Here is an 18,542-nt window from a genome sequence, read left to right as displayed (position 1 = left end):
CTCTAGTTAGTCATTGCATTTATTCGAGCACTCAGTTGTGTGGCCAGAACACGACACATATACACTCACAGAAATCATACGGCCGCCTGCTACTGTACCACACACAGGACCGAATTAATTTCTCTTTTGCAGTTTTTAATAACTAGGTGGCACTGATATATCTGCCAGATAAAATAAACACACCATAGCTTGATTTTAGCTAGTTGATCATGTAAGTGAACCACCACGTCGCACATTTTGTGTGTATCTCAGATGTCTGTTCTATTCAAAAGTAAGTGCCCTGCGGATTTGAAATATTCTGCCCTGATTACAGTTCAAAGACAGCGTATATGTTCCATTCAACGAGCATTAAAGTGTGCAAGACTTTTAAATTGCATTTATTTACAGAGGTATATTATGTCACGCTTGTCTAGTAAGTTTAGTCTGTGTGTGAAGATGATGCAGGCAGTGGCGTAGCGCAAATCCATGAATGAATATTCCCAAGTAAAGTAAACTTCAGCTGATTACCATTGCTCAGGGAGTGGGGAGCAATAAACACTGTGTAGGGACCATGTTAATTGGAGCACAGTTCAGTCATGTAACTCTCTTTGAACTAGCTGGTTATATGAATCAGGTTAAATAAGAGAGGCATATGCAATATATGCAGAGCAACGGTACATGAGGACTGTAATTGAGAAACGCTGATGTATTTAATCATATATCATAACGCCCCAATTTCATTAAAGGATGAAGTGCAATAAGTTTTACTGGACTTAAATTGAACAAATACACGATTTCTTACAAAGAGCTGCTGAGAAGTAAATCAGATGAGTTGCTTTATGAACACAGACAGTGATCACAACAAGTCAAATCACAGATTAAATTACATTTCCAAACGTGTTATTCATAGCATGAGCACTTACACATTCATGTGGATCGGAAATTATGAATCTGTAATAAATAATAAATACAAACGACAAAGACAGATTTTGAAGTTGTTTATTTTCATTGAGCTGCTTCCGCCATTGTGTTGTTTCGAGCTGAAAAGCATAAAATTGTGCTTCATTTTAGATCCGTTTTCCACTCCGGTCATGACAGCAGATATGGCAGTTCATGTCACAGCAAGCGTTCTCCATTCTAATGTGTTTTTAAATACTAAGAAATTTTAACATCTACCTCCACTATTACCCAGTCTAGACTGTGTCTGTGTTCGAAAGTCCCAGAATGCCGTGCGTTGCTGACGTCACGTTTCCATACTCCCCACCCACCACGTTGCGGCTCGTTGAAGCGGTTCTCCACACTGCATCTCTAAAGTTTGGCTAATCCCCCACTTTAGCTCCCCAACAAATGGCAAAGATACACACCACACACTGACTAAAGTTCAAAAAGTGAAAAAGCATAATAGCACCCCTTTAAAAAAACATATCACTGACCCCAAACTTTTGAACAGTAGTGTAAATAATCAAAATATATTATTATATTGGCATATTAAAGCGGTTAGTTCACCCAAAAAATGAAAAGTCTGTCATTAATTACTCGCCCTCATGTCGTTCCAAACCCGAAAGGCCTTCATTTAATCTTCCGAACACAAATTAAGATATTTTTGATGAATTCTGAGAACTTTATGATGTCAAATGGACATCTACCTACTACCTTTCTGGGCCTTGAATGTGTCAGTTGTGTTGCTGTCTATGCAGGGTCAGAAAGCTCTTGGATTTCATCAAAAATATCTTCATTTGTGTTTTGAAAATGAATGAAGGTCTGGTTTGGAACAACATCAGGGTGAGTAATTAATGACAGAATTTTCATTTTTAGGTGAACTGTCCCTTTAATATAATCTAAAATAAACTACATTGCTCTGTTAGTTTGAGTTGCAACACTGGCTCCAACAAAAGCGATTTGGGATGGAACGATGATAAGGATGTTTGTAAAAGATATTCGTTATTTTTGTCTCTGTTTTGTCTTCTAGGTGTCGTTTATGGCTATAAGGGCTTGCTGCTGCTTCTGGGTATTTTTCTGGCTTACGAAACCAAATCTGTGTCCACTGAAAAAATAAACGATCATCGAGCTGTTGGGATGGCCATCTACAACGTCTCCGTGAGTCTGTTCATCTTTTTATACATATCCCTCTGGACATTTTAAAGAGCGCCTTGGGTGACATTTGAAATGTCAGTCGTCACCCAAATATTGTCCAATTAAAAGGTAGAACTGTTGGTCTGACGTGACTGAAATAGCACCGTGGAAGGGTTTTTTTCCCTTTCGTTGCTCAAGTTTAGTTGGGAGTTGGCGTGTGAATCGGACGCAGCGTCCGTCTGGAGCTGTTGTGTGTCACAACACACTCATAAGCAGGAAGAACATGCCTGGAGCTCTTCAGTGTGGCTCTGCTAGATTTGATGGAAGTGAAGTGTCTGAGCCTGCCATCTCGAATGCTGTCCAGGGACGCAGAGCTTTCCAGAGGATAGGGAAAGAGGGGGAAAAAGAGCTTCCCCTCATCACCGGGAATAAACTTGCACGTCAGTTTGACGGGACTGGAGCTCTAAACTAGTTAGAAAACTCAAGCAAAGTGGTCCCTCAGTAATGTTGAAAGTTGTTTGTTTTTGCACAGCATCTCATCTGTTCCACTTTAGCATTTCAGTGCCGCCCCACAGCTCACGAGTCACGAAAGCAGCGCGTACCACGCTGATAACGCACTCGATGTGGAGGATAAATACATGGGAATCTCTTTTCATTTGCCATAAAGACTTCTGGTCTGTTTTCTGTGGCGAAGGTCAATTGGAAATGAAGCACAAAGCTTTTGTCCATCAGCTTTTTCATTGTAAGCTTTTAATTTGAAGCAATGTGTTTCTCTTCATCTCAGCCTCCGAGGATTATCCATTATACACTGAACCCAATTTAAGCTCAAATTGAGGGAGAGACTTTAGATCAGCGAGGGGCCGAATTTTGCATTTTAATCTTTTCTCTCTCGCTCTCTTTTTTTCTGAGTTGCAGGCTGACTCCTGGCCCTTAGCAAATGCCCATTCTGCTAAAGAAATGATTTCAGATGCCATCTGCCATGCCATTACGAACTCCATCACTTTTTAGAGTTTCGGCTGCTTGGAGGACAATAATAAAGACAAGAGCCCCTTGTTCACAGCAAACTGATAAGATTTATTGAATTCACCTTCTCAGGACTTGACGCCCAAATCAAGAAATAGAGTGCACAGAGGTTTTTGAAATATGATTTATTTATTTGGAATTCATCTGCAGTCCTTTGGCAGGTCACCATTAAAAACCTCCTCTCAGTAATGAGATAACACAGAACAGTTTATGCATGATGCATGCGATATCATACGTAAGTTGTAAATAATTTAATATATTTATATAGTCATAATAAATGTATGAGTTTAAAAGAATAGTGCGCCCACCGATAAACCTGGTGAAATAATCAGTGAATAACTACTTCAGTTTAGTTTTTTCCCTTACTCAGAATGTTAACTTTTATTATGCTTTTATGGTATTTTTGGGGATATCATTTACTCATCCTCAAGTTGTTCCAAACCTGAACACAAAAGATGATGTTTTAAAAACTGGGAAACCAAACTGTTTATACCATTAGGGGTGTGTAATATACATACGTCTACAATAATATCGGAATTGTTGTTTAACCCTTAAAGGAGAACTCCACTTTCAGAACAACAATTCACAAATAATTTTACTTACCCCCTTGTCATCAAAGATGTTCATGTCTTTCTGTCTTCAGTCGTGAAGAAATTGTTATTTGAGGAAAGCATTTCAGGATTTTTCTCCATATAATGAAATATAATGAAAGGTCAAACTACAGACCCAGCGTTTACAAAGCGAACGCGCAAAGACTAAGAAAGTGCAAGTAAGTTTGTAAACGGTGTTTACAAACAAAAAGGTACAATGATGTCCTCCTCTCAAGTTGTAGGAGAAAATAAGATGGAGTTTTTCACTGTACTCAGTACACAGACGATGAACTTACACGTGATTCGTAGTAGTGATGGGAAGTTCTGATCATTTAACCGACTCAGACCTTTGAGTCTCGTTCAGCAAAATGAACAAATCTTTTTTTGAGTAATTTCGTTCATTTTAACAAAATATAATTAAAATGTTACATGTTACTTCCCTAACACATCTACTGCTTACACAAACGTTGATCACACTACAAACAAGACAAAACTGTAATGCTATAAGAAACAGAAAAGATTCATTCATTGTTTACCTGGGTATTTAGTCTATGATTAGCTCACCTCACCTCTTATCTGACAAGTTTTTGGGTTTGAGTCGTTTGTTCATCATGTGACAGCCCCATAAGATGAACGAATGACTCAGAAAACCCGAAGACTCGAAACAGGTGAACTAATTCCAGTACAGAACCTAATAGGATGTTGCGCATGCGCAACTGAACGAATCACTCCCCGAGATGACTCGTTCTTCCTGAGTCACATTAAAGATTTGTTCAAAATGAAAGAATCATTCAAGAATGACCCATTACTAATTCATAGCATCGTGAACGTGCATCCCAGAGCCTGTGCTACACAAGCTTTTGTGCTTAAAAAGTATACAAAGTTTTATTTTCTGAAAAAAATGACAGATTGTTTCGCTAGATAAGACCCTTCTTCCTCGGCTGGGATTGTTTAGAGCCTTTTGAAGCTAAACTACATTTTGGAAGTTCAAAATCGGAGCACCAATGAAGTCCATTATAAGAAGAAAAATCCTGAAATGTTTTCCTCAAAAAACATAATTTCTTTACGACTAAAGACAGAAAGACATGAACATCTTGGATGACAAGGAGGTGAGTAAATTATTCGTAAATTGTTGTTCTGGAAGTGGAGTTCTCCTTTAATGCATGACTGTTTTGCCAATCATTATTACATATTCAGGTCTTTAGCGACCCGGACCTATATATCCAGCACGGATGGATCTCTAACTTCTGCAATAGCAAAAAACTCTCTATTTTAATAACAATTACAGAAGAATAAAGTAAAGCATATTTCGTTATCTTATGAAACTAAGAAGGGTATTTGAGCAGATGAATTTACCATCACCGTCATAATATTCTTTTGTTTTATGCCTGCGATAATTACGAGTAAAACATCTCGTCATTATTGTCTATCAAACAGTGCCATCTCGAGGAATAATGGTGAATTGCATGTATTGAGTCACTGGATATTTATGTGTTTTTGCGCACAAAAAATATACTTACCCTATTACACACTTTGGGTCTCTAGCGAACCTATACGGTTTTTACAAAAAATTACTCAGAATACAGACATTCTTTCATATTTTATCAATTTTTTCTTGTTTTATTGTTTATAATGAATAGATTGAGGAATACTAAGAAAGTTGATGTCAAACAAAAAAATGAAGGAGGGGGAGGGTAATAAATGACGTCCCGGCATCACTAAAGACCCGAGGTATGCATTTAAGGGTTAAACAATATGCAATTTGACATTATCAAGTGTATCACAAAAACCAAACAGAAACACTTTCACTGCGTGAATTGGTCTATTAAAATCCATTTAGAGTTCTCAAGATAAGGGGGCAAATTGTATCAATTTACCTATCAGTAAGCCCCGTCCCCCATTAGTTACTGTTGCTCACTCGGACAAACATACGTTGCTAACTGTCTTACAATGATAGCTGTCATTGTGAAAACCTTGTCCCAAGATGTTCTGATAAATTTTGGGCCTCCTCTGGTTGAAGAGTATTCAAGTGAGCCTTAAATATGCCATGGAGGGATGTGTAAGATTTTAAAATAAATATGTTGGGTAACAAGATTAATTTGGAAGTGAGGGTTTACAGATGACAATGCTAGCGGGAGAAGTCTCATGTTAGCTAGTTTTAGCCAGAGAAACATTGCTGAAGCTCAAGATGACATTAGCATTCTGCTTGAGAGCAGGACAACTTAATGAGAGCAGGACAACCAGAAAATGAATGTTGAATAATAAAGTAATTCCAAATGCTCTCAGCCTCTGCTGTCAGGATGCCTGGAATCAGTGTTTCAAGGACCCCAGGCATATCGTTTTACTATTTTTGTAGCATAAACACCATTATACTGACAGGAGCTTTGAATATTCCAGTGTTTCTCTATGAAGCTGAAACCTAAAGATGTCCGAGTTCCATTCCTTGTGCAACTGATACTCAACTGCCATTGGCTCATCTGTGTTTGAGGGGAGGGACTTACTGATAGGTCAAATTTGATTTAAAAAAACAGTCCAATAAACAAGAAGTTAATGTTCTATTAGCTAATGCTCTATTTCGTCAACAAAAATAGTTTCTAACAAAGCAATGGCAGAACTGTTTTGCATCTCTGAACAACACACAATGTTGTTTTGTTACTGAGTCTATCAGCTGTTCGAATGAATCGGTTGAATAAATGACTCAATGACTCAATCATGCAGTGATGTGCTGCCACCTACTGGCCATTTTAGGTTTGTAGTTAAAGTACATTTTCCCTTTTTTCTAAAAATCATTTAATATCAGTATTCAATGTTTTTCATAAATTTGCAAGTGCAGGTTAATTGCATTCATGCCCTGCATTAAACAGTCTGTGTGAATGCATTTAAATGACACTTCAGATGCTAATTCTGTGCCACCTCTGCATTGCAAACACACATTTTATTGATACTGATTTAATTTGATTAGTAACAGCCCTATAGTGTCTTACTATTTAAATTTACTGATTCTGTCCCACTTTATATTAAATGGCCTTAACTACTGAGTACTTACATTGAAATTAATCATTTGATACAATGCACTTATTGTGTACATACATGTATTTACATTGTACTTAGATTTTAAAAAATAGCTGTGTGTAATTACATCTGTAATTAATTTCTGTAATTACATTTATAATTTCACTGTTGACCCATCCCTTACACCTTAACCCACCCTTAAACCTACCCATACCACCAAACCTCTCCCTAACCTTACCCATATCCCACCTCAGTAGCAGCAAAAGTATTTTACTTATTGGAAAAGTTTGTTTGTGTTACTCCTGTGAACTAAATATCTAAATATGAAGAACATCAAAAGCTTTAGGAGTAAGCTGTCAGCTTTTTCATTGTAAGGTTTTAATTTGAAGCAGTGTGTTTCTCTTCATCTTGGCCTAGAAACCAAACAGTTTCTGGTTACCATTAGGGGTGTGCAATATATTTTGTCTACAATAATATCAGAATTGTTGTTTAAACAATATGCAATTTGCCCTCCAAAAGTTTGGAAACGCCCTAGAAAAGTGGGGTTTTGGACAATATTGGCATGAATCCTTTTTAATTTGTGATAATTTTGCACTGATAAGTTACAACACAAACTACGAAAACATATTTTATTACATAAACGGTTTATACATAGAAAAAATTTAAATTTTCGATTCATCAAAATATCTACCATTAGCAGCTATTACAGCTCTGCATAATATGGGCCTAAATTCATTGTATTCTAAACTTAATTGGCAATCAATTGTTGAAGCTATTAAGGTGTGCTGACCCAAAAATCTGGGCCAAGTTTAAACCAGTAACCAGACATCACAGCTGGCAAAGGGGCATGTATATATTGCCATTATTATGTAATTAAAATGAAGATTATTATTGCTGATCTTCAATGATAATGTCAAGTTACTTTAATGTATTTGCACCAAAAAATAAGGATTTATGCTGATATCGTCCAAAACCACACTTTGCCAGGGGTGTTTCCAAACTTTTGGAGGACAGTGTATATCGCAAAACCAAACAAAAACACACACAGAGTGCAAGTATAACACTATGAGATGTAGATTAGACTATTGCGCATTTAGAATGCATGCTTTCACTGCGTGAATTAGTCTAAAATACATTTAGAGTTCCCAAGATAAGAGGGAAAATTGTATCAATTTTGATCGTTTGACCTTCATTGCTAACTGTCTTACAATGGCAGTTGTCCGTGTGAAAACCTTGTCTCAAGATGTTTGATCCATTTTGGACACAGAAGGACCACCTCTGGTTGAGGAGCATTCAAGTGAGACTTAAATATGCCATGGAGGGATTTATAAGATTTTAAAATAAATATTGTGGGTAACGATTCATTTGGAAGCGAGGGTTTACAGTTCGCAATGCAAATGGGAGAAGCCTCACGTTAAGCTAGTTTTAGCCAGAGATACTTTGCTGAAGCTCAAGATGACATTAGCATTCTGCTTGAGCAGATGAAAATTGTAACTTAATGAGAGCAGGACAACCAGAAAATGAATGTTGAATAATAAAGTAAATTCCAAATGCTCTCAGCCTCTGCTGTCAGGATGCCTGGAATCAGTGTTACAAGGACCCCAGGCATATCGTTTTACTATTTTTGTAGCATAAACACCATTATACTGACAGGAGATTTGAATAAAGGAGATGAAACCTAAATATGTCCGAGTTCCACTACTTGTGCATCTGATACTCAATTGCCATTGGCTCACCTGCGTTCGAGGGGAGGGACTTATTGATAGGTCAAGTTTGATTTTATAAAACTGTCCAATGAACAAGAAATTAATATTAATTGATTTACATTTTAGACCAGTGCCGATCCTGGAGAGCAAGAGACTGTACTACATTCACATTACATGATTTGACTGATTTCTTATATATAAAGAGCGACAGTGCACTGCATTTAAAGAAATTAACATTCATGTTTTGATAACTGCAGGCCTACTTCAAAAACTAAACTAATCATCATCTTTGAGAGCAAGGGGGCCCCCTGGTGTTTCAGGGGCCCTACGCAGCTGCATATTTTGTGTATAGGGAGAATCGGCTCTGTTTTAGACACAAGTTACGGTTTGAACAACACAGGACAGTGTTTCGTTACTGAATCAATCAGCTGTTTGAGCGAACCGGTCGAATGAATGACTCATGCAATGGTACTGGCGATTTTAGGTTTATATTTAAAGTATGTTTTACCTTTTTTCCAAAAAACATTTCAAATATCAGTATTCAACATTTTTTTTTAACATCAAAACATGAATTTGCAAGTGCAGGTTAACTGCATTCATGTCCTGCATTAAACAGTCTAAATGACACTTCAGATGCTGATTCTGTGCCACCTTTGCATTGCAAACACATTTTATTGATACTGATTTCATTTGATTAGCAACAGCCCTATGGTGTCTTTTTAAATTTACTGATTTGATTTAAGAATTTGACACAAAAGATGATGCATAAATTTAATTAGGCTAGGAAGAAATGCCCTTAAAATGTAAAAATCTATTTAAACTTATTGGAAAAGTCCCTTTCTATTACTCCTGTAAATTAAATATCTAAATATGAAGAACAATAAAAGATTTGAGAGTCAGCTGTCCACAGCAGTCCTAAACCTGCCAAAGTACCAGTACAATAACACACTCTGCAAAATATCGCCTAATTAACATTATCGGCAAAACTCCAGAAAATATAGAGAGATCATTTTTTGTCATTATCACACACCCTTAGTCACTATTGACTAGTGAGTATTTCCCCCCCATACTATTGAAGGCACTGGGGACCAGAAACTGTTTGGATACCCACACTCTTCAAAATATAGTCTTTTGTGTTTGAAAGAAGAAAGAAACTCATGGAGGTTTGGAACAACTTAAGGCTGAATAAGAGTAAATGACAGGATTTTCATTTTTGTGGGAGCTATCCCTTTAATACAGTCATTATTTTTAATTTCTCCTTTCGTGTTCCACAGAAGAATTGAAAGTCATATGGGTTTGGAATGACACGAGCATGACTAAATAATGACATACTGTAAATTCTGTCATCATTTACTCACCCTCATGTTGTTCCAAAGCCATATGACTGTCATTCTTCTTTGGAACACGAAAGAAAATATTTTTAAAGATTGGCTTGCAGCTCTTTTCCATTCAGGATTCGCGTATTGTTTGCATTATTTAACATGGCCGTTCATTTTAAGCTAAAAGCATGCAGGTTTTCATACATCATTACTGCTCTGTCATAGTGTGATTCAAATGGGCTCTGTGAAAGCCGTAGGCTACTGCTGTGAGTCCAGCTGTAAACCGCTTTGATTTAGAGAGACTGCTTTGCACTTTTTGCCCTGTCCAAATAACTAATGACCCTGAAAAAAAAGATCACCTCTGCTGATGCCAGACAACATTTTCTTTTTGCTAGCCTGGGTAAGATTTTACTGGTTTTGTGAGAAATGACTGACTGTTGATCAATATTTATTGACTCATGCTTCTTTTTTCTCTTGGCTTCTGTTCTCTTTCTTTGCCTGCAGAAGAATTTTTATTTCTGTTTGTTATATGAACATCACACTATAAATGATCTTGTAAACATATTATCATGCCTTCATCATTTATTTTTGCTACTTTTCAATAGCCATTTATGCATATACTTTATTGCTCAACATTGTGCCACCTTTCAGTCATAAATTATGAAAATCCATTATAAAAATCAGGGAGATAATTGAAACCATTTTAATATATATATATATATATATATATGTGTGTGTGTGTGTGTGTGTGTGTGTTTTTAAATAGGGGCGTAGCGCTGAAACCCCATTGTAATTGTTAGTGTTAGATCGCTGTCTCTATGCCTAGAAAAATAAGATCCAGCCCCCCGGACGCCAGATCCCGTCAGAAAATATCAGTTTGTCCAGTATTAGAACAACTCGTCAACAGAGTAGTCTAATACCCAAACCCTGTTAACAGGAGGTCTTGTCTGGTACCCAAAATACCCAAAACACTATTAACAGTCTTCTGCCAGCCAAGAAGTTGACTGAGGAAAAAGCCAATGAAAGTGAAGAGCAGAAGCAGGAGACGAAGTATGACGGTAAAAGGAGCAGAGTTTATTGAATAGTCTTAGTTGCGTATGTCTCAATGCTCAGACTTCGTCTGGAGAACACAAATTCAACAAGTATTGTTATACCAAACTGATTCACAACAACATCCCATAAACCTTGAGTTTCCATAAACATTCCCTTGTATCTCTTATTCATGAAGACAAACAGCCCTTGAAGCTACACAGTCATAAGACTAATCAACAGTGGAAAATATATAAAAAAGACAACTATAATATAATATAAATGACTAATCAATTAATGAATCAATAAAATAAATATATAAATGGCTATAATGATTATTATAAATGATTATATGAATAAATGAATGAAGAATATATAAAAAGAAAGCAAAACACAACACAAATGTATGGTTGCCTTGAGGCAAAACACACACAGTTTGCATTTGAGGATCGTCCAATCCTTCATGAGAATGGTCACTAATCAGCGATCTCCACGTAAAACTGATCGTGCAGAGCAAACTATAAGTCGTAGGGACTTGAAACTTGGAGGGATGGTAGTACTCACACCTCCGTCAATGTGACCAAGGCTCATCCCAGTTGGCCTGACGGGGGTGCTACAATGAACAAAAGTAAGAAAACGCTCTTTTCGGGTATTTCGCATTTTTAGGTGTTTTGTTTTTTTTGAAAAACCTGCTTTTGCGAACTAGTCCTAAGTGTTTCACCCAACTGGAACGAAACCAGTGCAGAAAAATTCTCTGGAGAGTAAATGTAAATAATTACCAAAATAATTTGAACTTTCGACTTACTGTCGAAATGGGATGCCAAAACTTTTGAAAAGGGCAGGACCGCTTATATTAAAATGCCTATAACTCCTGAACGGAATGAGACGTCTCTGCAAAACTCGGCACACTTATGCAAGAGCTCAATCTGAGGTCACAGGGAAAAAATGGCAGAGCTTGGCCACTTGGTGACACTATTTGAAAACATAAAAATGGCAATAACTGCACGACCATTTGTACTTTCAGCATAAAAATCGGTGTGCACGGTCTTGTTGCGAAGTGCCACAAGTGTCTATAAGGACGTTTCCATATCTCAAAAAACATGGCCGCCATTGGCCGAATTTTGAGCACCTTTTGGACAAGCTTAACGGAGACCATTTAAAATGAAACTAGGTGGGCCTGTTCGACTCACAGCCCTAAAGATCGGAGAGAAATTTGAAAGAAATCTGCCACTGGGGGGCAATATCGCATTTTTCAAAGGTGTAACCAATTGTACGTCGCGCATTTTTTCGCACATATGTGCGATATTCGTATCATTCAGTATTCTACTAGAACTCCTAAATCTGGACAACTTTGCCTCTAGAACCACTGCTGTCAGTCAAATTGTTTGTTAAACGATTGAGAAGCTTTCAAAAACCTACATTTGCTAACTAGTCCTAGGTTTTTTTGGTCTGGAAAAAAACACTGCAATACATGTAAAAAAAAAATGTTGAAATTTGCCCTTTGGGAGGCTATAATGGGGTCGTTTAGAAAAGGGGCCATTCCAAATTTACCTAAAATCCTGTAGAGCCTAAAGGAAAACTCTTCACAAAACCTGGTGAGCGTATGCGACTGGTAATTCTAAACAAGCATGCAAAGTTTTAGGGAAATCAGACCACAGTTGGTGCTATAACAGTCATAAACATTAACAAACATCATGACAAACATCAAACAACATGCTTTTTTAATCATTGATTTAGGTGGGTACAGCCTTGCTAAATAATATGCAATGTCTTTTTCCTTGTATGCTTAAATGCCTTAAGCGCTTGAACCCCGGTAATAGCTGCTTGCAGCTATATTTTTATTTTATGTTATTTTAATATTTCAATTAATGCAAACAATTTTTATAGTTTTGCTTAACAGTGACAGCACTGTGTTGGACATTGTCAGTAGAGAAATTAAATAAGAGGGTGAAAAATGTGTTTTGTAAGCATCCATAGTTAAAGACACACTTGTAAATGTGACCGTTTGTCTCTCTTTCAGGTGTTGTGTATGATAACGGCTCCCGTCACCATGATTCTGTCATCTAAGCAGGACGCCTCTTTCGCCTTCGCCTCGTTGGCCATCATCTTCTCCGTCTACATCACTCTGGTTGTCCTCTTCGTCCCTAAGGTACAACAGAAGATCGTTTTCTCAAAACAAGGAGCACTAATGTAAATATTGTATTACAGTGATGAATATTAATGAAGGATAACTAGAGCAGGGGAAGGAGTGATCAAAGAGGCATGTAAATGTGTGACATATGCGTCCCTCTCAGCGGTCTGCTCGTGAAATGTTAAAGCGCGCTGAGTGACGATGTTATGGAGATGTGGTGTAATCAGTGTCATCAGAGGAGACAGGTGTTATTACACGTCTCAGGAGAATATGAAAGAGATGAAAGTAAAGACATAAACTGCTTTCATACAACAGCCAACAAGAGCAGTTATATATGCAAATAAAGGAGCCACATTGTTTACACCCAGACGCTCAGATTACACTTATACACTATATTGCAGTTTTCATTAGTATTTTGAATGTATTAGTCTTTAAATCATGTTGTTGAAAGACTTAAATGCAAAATTGGATTATAATTTAAAATTTTAAATTAATTTAAAATTTTAAATTTTAAACTATTGTTATGTCTATTGTTGTGTACTGCTTACCTTTCGCATTCTGTTTTTAAAAAGTAGTGCATAAAGGCTGTATATATTCTCGTATATTCTGTCAGCATGAATCTCGTCTGTTGTTATACTTAGTGTGGTGTGTTTGTGTGTTTGGTGCAGATGCGGAGGCTTATCACTCGTGGTGAGTGGCAGTCAGACCAGCAGGAGACCATGAAGACCGGCTCATCCACAAACAACAACGATGAAGAGAAATCCCGCCAGCTGGAGAGAGAGAACAAAGAGCTGCAGAAGATCATCCAGGAGGTTCTGTGTCACCTTCACTTTCTCCAGCATGCTGTTGAGGATGTCTGATACCAGCATACTGAGCACATCTCAGAGCTGAATTTGAATGCCTTTTAAATTTATTTAGAATTTGATTTGAATGTGAATTGGGGTAGCCAACAAGATGCAGAATGCTTGTAACTTAAAGGAACAGAAATTCAAGGAAAAGTCCTGTATGTGTAGGTTTTAATAATACATTACATTTCATTATATATCTATACATAGAATTTATGGTGGAAGATCACTTCATTTTCCATGTACATAACTGATGCTCTTGTAAAAATAATGTATGCCAATAAGAACCAGGAAATTGAATTCCCAGTTGCCTTAATCTGAAAGTAAAAACGGCAAACACAGTTTCCGATGATTGGCTCTGACTAGAAATTGAACACTGAGATCTGATTTAGACAGGATAATACACATAATAATTGGATAAATTGGATTTTGTGGGTGGAGAACCTTGAGATCTGGTGACAGTCATCAAAATGTTAACATATACACTCCCGTTCAAAAGTTTGGAATATTATTGCAATTTAAAATAACAGATTTCTTTTTTAATATACTTTAAAATGTATTTTATTTCTATGATGTAACGCTGAATTGTCATCAGTCATTACTCCAGTCTAAAGAATTCATTCTAATATGCTGATTTATTTATTGTTGGAAACAGTTGTGCTGCTAAATATTTTTTGGAAACTGTGATTCTTTTTTTCAGGATTCTTTGATTAGTAAAAAGTAAAAAAGAACAGCATTTATTAAAAACAGAAATATTTTCTAACTATACAAGTCTTTACTATCATTTTTATCAATTTAGCACATTCTTGCTGAATAAAAGAATTCATTTCTTAATTTCAGTTGTGCTGCTTAAACAATGTTTCCAACATTAATAATTAATCAGCATATTAGAATGATTTCTGAAGGATCATGTGACACTGAAGACTGAAGAAATGATGCTGAAGATTCAGCTTTGCATTACAGGAATAAATAATATTTTAAAACATATTTAAATAGAAAAACACAATATTAAATTGCAATAATATTTCACAATATTACTGTTTTTTTTCTCTAATTTTAATCAAATAAATGCAGCCATGATGAGCAGAAAAGACTTCTTTAAAAAACATTAAAAATCTTACTGACCCAAAATTTCGAATGGCAGAGTTGGTTTCCCCAAATATTTTGTTCACTCTATATATTCATTGCAGTATATTCCATATATTTGTTGTATTTATTGTTTAATTTAATGAAAAATAACAATAATTCTAAAGCTAATACTACTAAAATGCAGAATTGCCATTTCACAAAAAAGGCTGAAATTTTTAGCAAAAAATATCTCAATAGATTATATAAATTCCAAATGTAATGTAAAACTGTAATGTAAAAATGTATTTTGTAAGTGATCTTCCAACAATGTGGTAGATATTTTTATGGTAGATTATTTTTATTGTTTTGACAATAGTGAACTTGTTTTGATGAAATCAGTTGGAAAAAATGTCTACATACGAAGGAGTAAATCAGCAGTTAGTCAGAATGAGTTGTATAACAAATTCATTTTGTTGCAACATTCGTCACATGCAAGGGAAACATATTTTAGCATCATGTATATACTATTAAAGTATTTCTTAATATTTTGAATAGTCATCATTCAAATTTTGTTTCGTTTTTTGTAATTTTTGTCAGTTTTAGTAATTTTGCTTTGTTAATTTAAACTTACTTTAATTTAGTTATTTGCCCTTTATTAGTTCTCATCTATTTGGTTTATTTTATTTCAGTTTTATTTCAATTTATGGAATTTTTTTAATAGTCTTAGTTTTAACTAACAATAACAACACTGAGATGAAATTCCCCTTTATGCAGGATTTTGCAAAATCCTGTCGTTCCACTTCAGCATTCTATAGGTTATGTGGCCATTTCATTTCAAATCCAGCTTCAAAGAGAGCTCGTTCTTAATTCTCACTATCCTGTCTAATGCTAAATATGTCACGAGAGCTCTGGCAGATTGTCACGTTTACTTTCATCTTCCATTTCTCAGTGGCTTTCATATCTTCACAGATAATATTTTTAGGCTCGACAGAAACTAGTTTCTCATTTAGCCTCATATTTTCTCCCAACAGAAAGAAGAACGTGTATCAGAGCTGAGAAACCAGCTGTCAGAGCGACAGGCCCTGCGCTCCAGGAAACGCCCGACCTCCTCCAATCAGAACCACAGCTCTCCATCTCTCCCCACTCCTCAGAACGATCCCAAATCTCTCCTCCCGCCACCAGGATACCCCCTCCCGTCCTCCGACAACCACTCCCTCCCTCCCACCTTCTCCAACTCATCCACCCTCTACCAGCCCGACGGCAAGATCAATCGCAACAACTGCCACCCCGGCCGACTGCAGCTCCTCTACAAGTGAAACTTGAGGAACTGAGATAAAACTGAAAAGGGGGAAGAAAAATAAGCTACCTTGATTCTCAGCCCACAATTTTCCCCATCTCCGCCCAGCAGACGGCCTTGTTTGTTTCTTTTGCTTCCGACACTTGCTGTGATTCATGGGAGGTTATACACAGGAGGCTTGAGAATCTGGTTTTGATTGCATCACACATGCTGTGAGCCATTACACCGTTTCAATGAGTAACCCTCAGCTGTTTTTGACTCAGAAAATTGAGGATGAACAATGACAAGCTAAAAATGTCCTTATAAAAACATTGTGAATTACACTATATGTTCTTTGAAATTAATTATATTTAGGAATCTATCATATTTCCGACAATCCAATCAGGTTACCTAAATACAGGCCATGTCTGCTGGCATCGGTGCTGTCAGTAAGAGAGAACTCTGATTGGCTGTTAATATAACATAAATGATGTCTCTTACTGAAATATGTAGTAGAAAACCCATGAAAGATTTACGTTATTTAAAAAATGCACGTTGTTCTGTACATATTTTGGACTATGGGGGGCACCATTATTCTGATGATGTGAAATGGTCGTACTCGATGAGCAACTGGCGCTACCTGTTGCTATTTTTACCGCAGCACATCTCGGAATATAAAATGCTAATACAATGACCACAGCTACTGAAAGAGCTTATAGGTGGTGATCAGTGATGGGAATAACGGTGTTATAAAATACTAATAGCATTACTTTTTTTAGTAATGAGTAATCAAACGAATTTCCCCCGTTACAACGCCATTACTGTTACTAACAATAAAATGTGCTGTTACTATAATTGAGCCCACTAAAGCAGTTTTCATCTGAGTAGGCTCTCTCTCAGCCATGTGACCTAAAAAGCTGTGCATCGCATCGAGTTGCGTTCTTCTTCTTAGGTAAATTCAAGATAACTCCTCTCAGCCCGTCTTCTTCTGGAAACGAAAAGTAGCCTGATGAATGTTCAAATTTGTTTACAGAGGTTATCTACATGTTCGCACATCTCAGGTGGATGTTTAACATTTGAAAAGCAGAGCCGCTCATGGGCATCATTACATTGGAGATAATAAGGTTAGATGGGAAAAACTGGAGCGTCGCTATCTTACGGATGACTTTATCAGACAATATTTGTTTTCGACATGACTTTAATTTAAAGTAGACATTTCAAGCTTTCTATACATATATTTCTTATGTCTGTAGGTATTCGCTGAGATTCAGGTTGTTTTATTTACATGTCTGTGAAGAGAGGTAAAGGAGACCGAGACGGCAGAGAACGCACCCTGTTTATTTTCTTTATTTTACAAAAGCACATTGTTTTGTTGTTATTGTAACTATACACAAATAAAAGTTGACCCTTTGCAGTTTTAAACAATACCTTATTCTTATCTGTGGGATGTGTATCATGTCCGCGGGTTGAAGCAACCCCAATAACGTAATATTTAGCCCCTTGTAAGGTGTCTCTCCTGTTGTCCCACAGCAACATTCAAATAGTGTAGATTAGTGTACAATGTTTTACTCATTTAACATATTTAATATTGGGGGCATCTAAGTTATTTGACATATTTGAACATTTTTTTAGTTACTTTTATGATGATGTAACTAGTAACTATAACTAATGACTTTTTAGAGTAACACGCCCAAGACTGGTGGCGATGGATATAATAGGTTTAAACCAAATGCCATGCCATCAATTTTTCTCAAAAGGAGTCTAAATGCCCCAGATATCAAGTGAAATCCCCACATCTAGCATTTCTTGTCTCTGTCATTTGTAAGCTCTTTCAGTAGCTGTGGTCGAAGTGTAGAGAACAAAGACGTGATCTTTAGGAAGTTTTATTCATCCACAGGCATCTTCCCATTCTTTTCTCCTCTTCTTATCGCTAGGAAAGCAGGGAAGACTTACATCGCTTCTCTTGTTACTCCTCCAATGAAAATTACAACCAAAAGCCACAAAATGTGTTATCGTATCAGTATTATGTTTTCCAAGTTGCGTTGCAGTAAAAATAGCAGGAGGTAGTGGTAATAGCTCAGCGAGTGCAACAATTTCAGGTCATTGAAAATAATGGCACCCTCCATAGTCCAAATTGTAAATCTTTAATTGGTTTTCTACTACATATTTTAGTAAGAAACATCATTTATGTTATATTAAGCCATACCAGTCTTAAAACTTTAAACTATGGTTCCCTTGAAGTTTGAACTCTGACACTGCATTAGAGAGGCTGACTGATTCACACACATATGGTGCAATGTCAATCACAATCACATTTTGATATTATGACATATATTGATTTGAAATATACGTATCGCGATTTGTATCGTATAGTGAAGACGTTGCCTTCTCAGTAACGTTTTCATTAAAATCTGCTAAGTGCTCGAAATCTGCTAAGTTTTATCAGTGTGTACATTTTTTACATTCACCCATTTGGCAAACGCTTTTATCC

The 18,542-nt window shown here is 36.6% G+C and overlaps 1 protein-coding gene across 3 annotated transcripts in view; it reads left to right on the top strand.

The window, feature by feature from the left end:
- gabbr1b (gamma-aminobutyric acid (GABA) B receptor, 1b) overlaps positions 1-17,914 on the top strand; it is a 180,222-nt gene extending 162,308 nt beyond the window's left edge. For all 3 annotated transcript variants that reach the window (XM_051136851.1, XM_051136850.1, XM_051136848.1), the window contains 4 exons: positions 1,949-2,076; positions 12,752-12,880; positions 13,531-13,674; positions 15,807-17,914. In XM_051136851.1, the coding sequence (XP_050992808.1) occupies positions 1,949-2,076; positions 12,752-12,880; positions 13,531-13,674; positions 15,807-16,091 (686 nt within the window). In that variant the 3' untranslated portion in view covers positions 16,092-17,914. The remainder of the gene's footprint in view (positions 1-1,948; positions 2,077-12,751; positions 12,881-13,530; positions 13,675-15,806) is intronic.
- Positions 17,915-18,542: the final 628 nt, after the last annotated feature.

The sequence above is a fragment of the Labeo rohita genome, chromosome 19, assembly GCF_022985175.1.
Source record: "Labeo rohita strain BAU-BD-2019 chromosome 19, IGBB_LRoh.1.0, whole genome shotgun sequence".
Classification (NCBI taxonomy): Eukaryota; Metazoa; Chordata; class Actinopteri; order Cypriniformes; family Cyprinidae; genus Labeo; species Labeo rohita.
The sequence above is the reverse complement of the archived record's forward strand: the minus strand, read 5'-3'. Positions and strand labels throughout refer to the sequence as shown.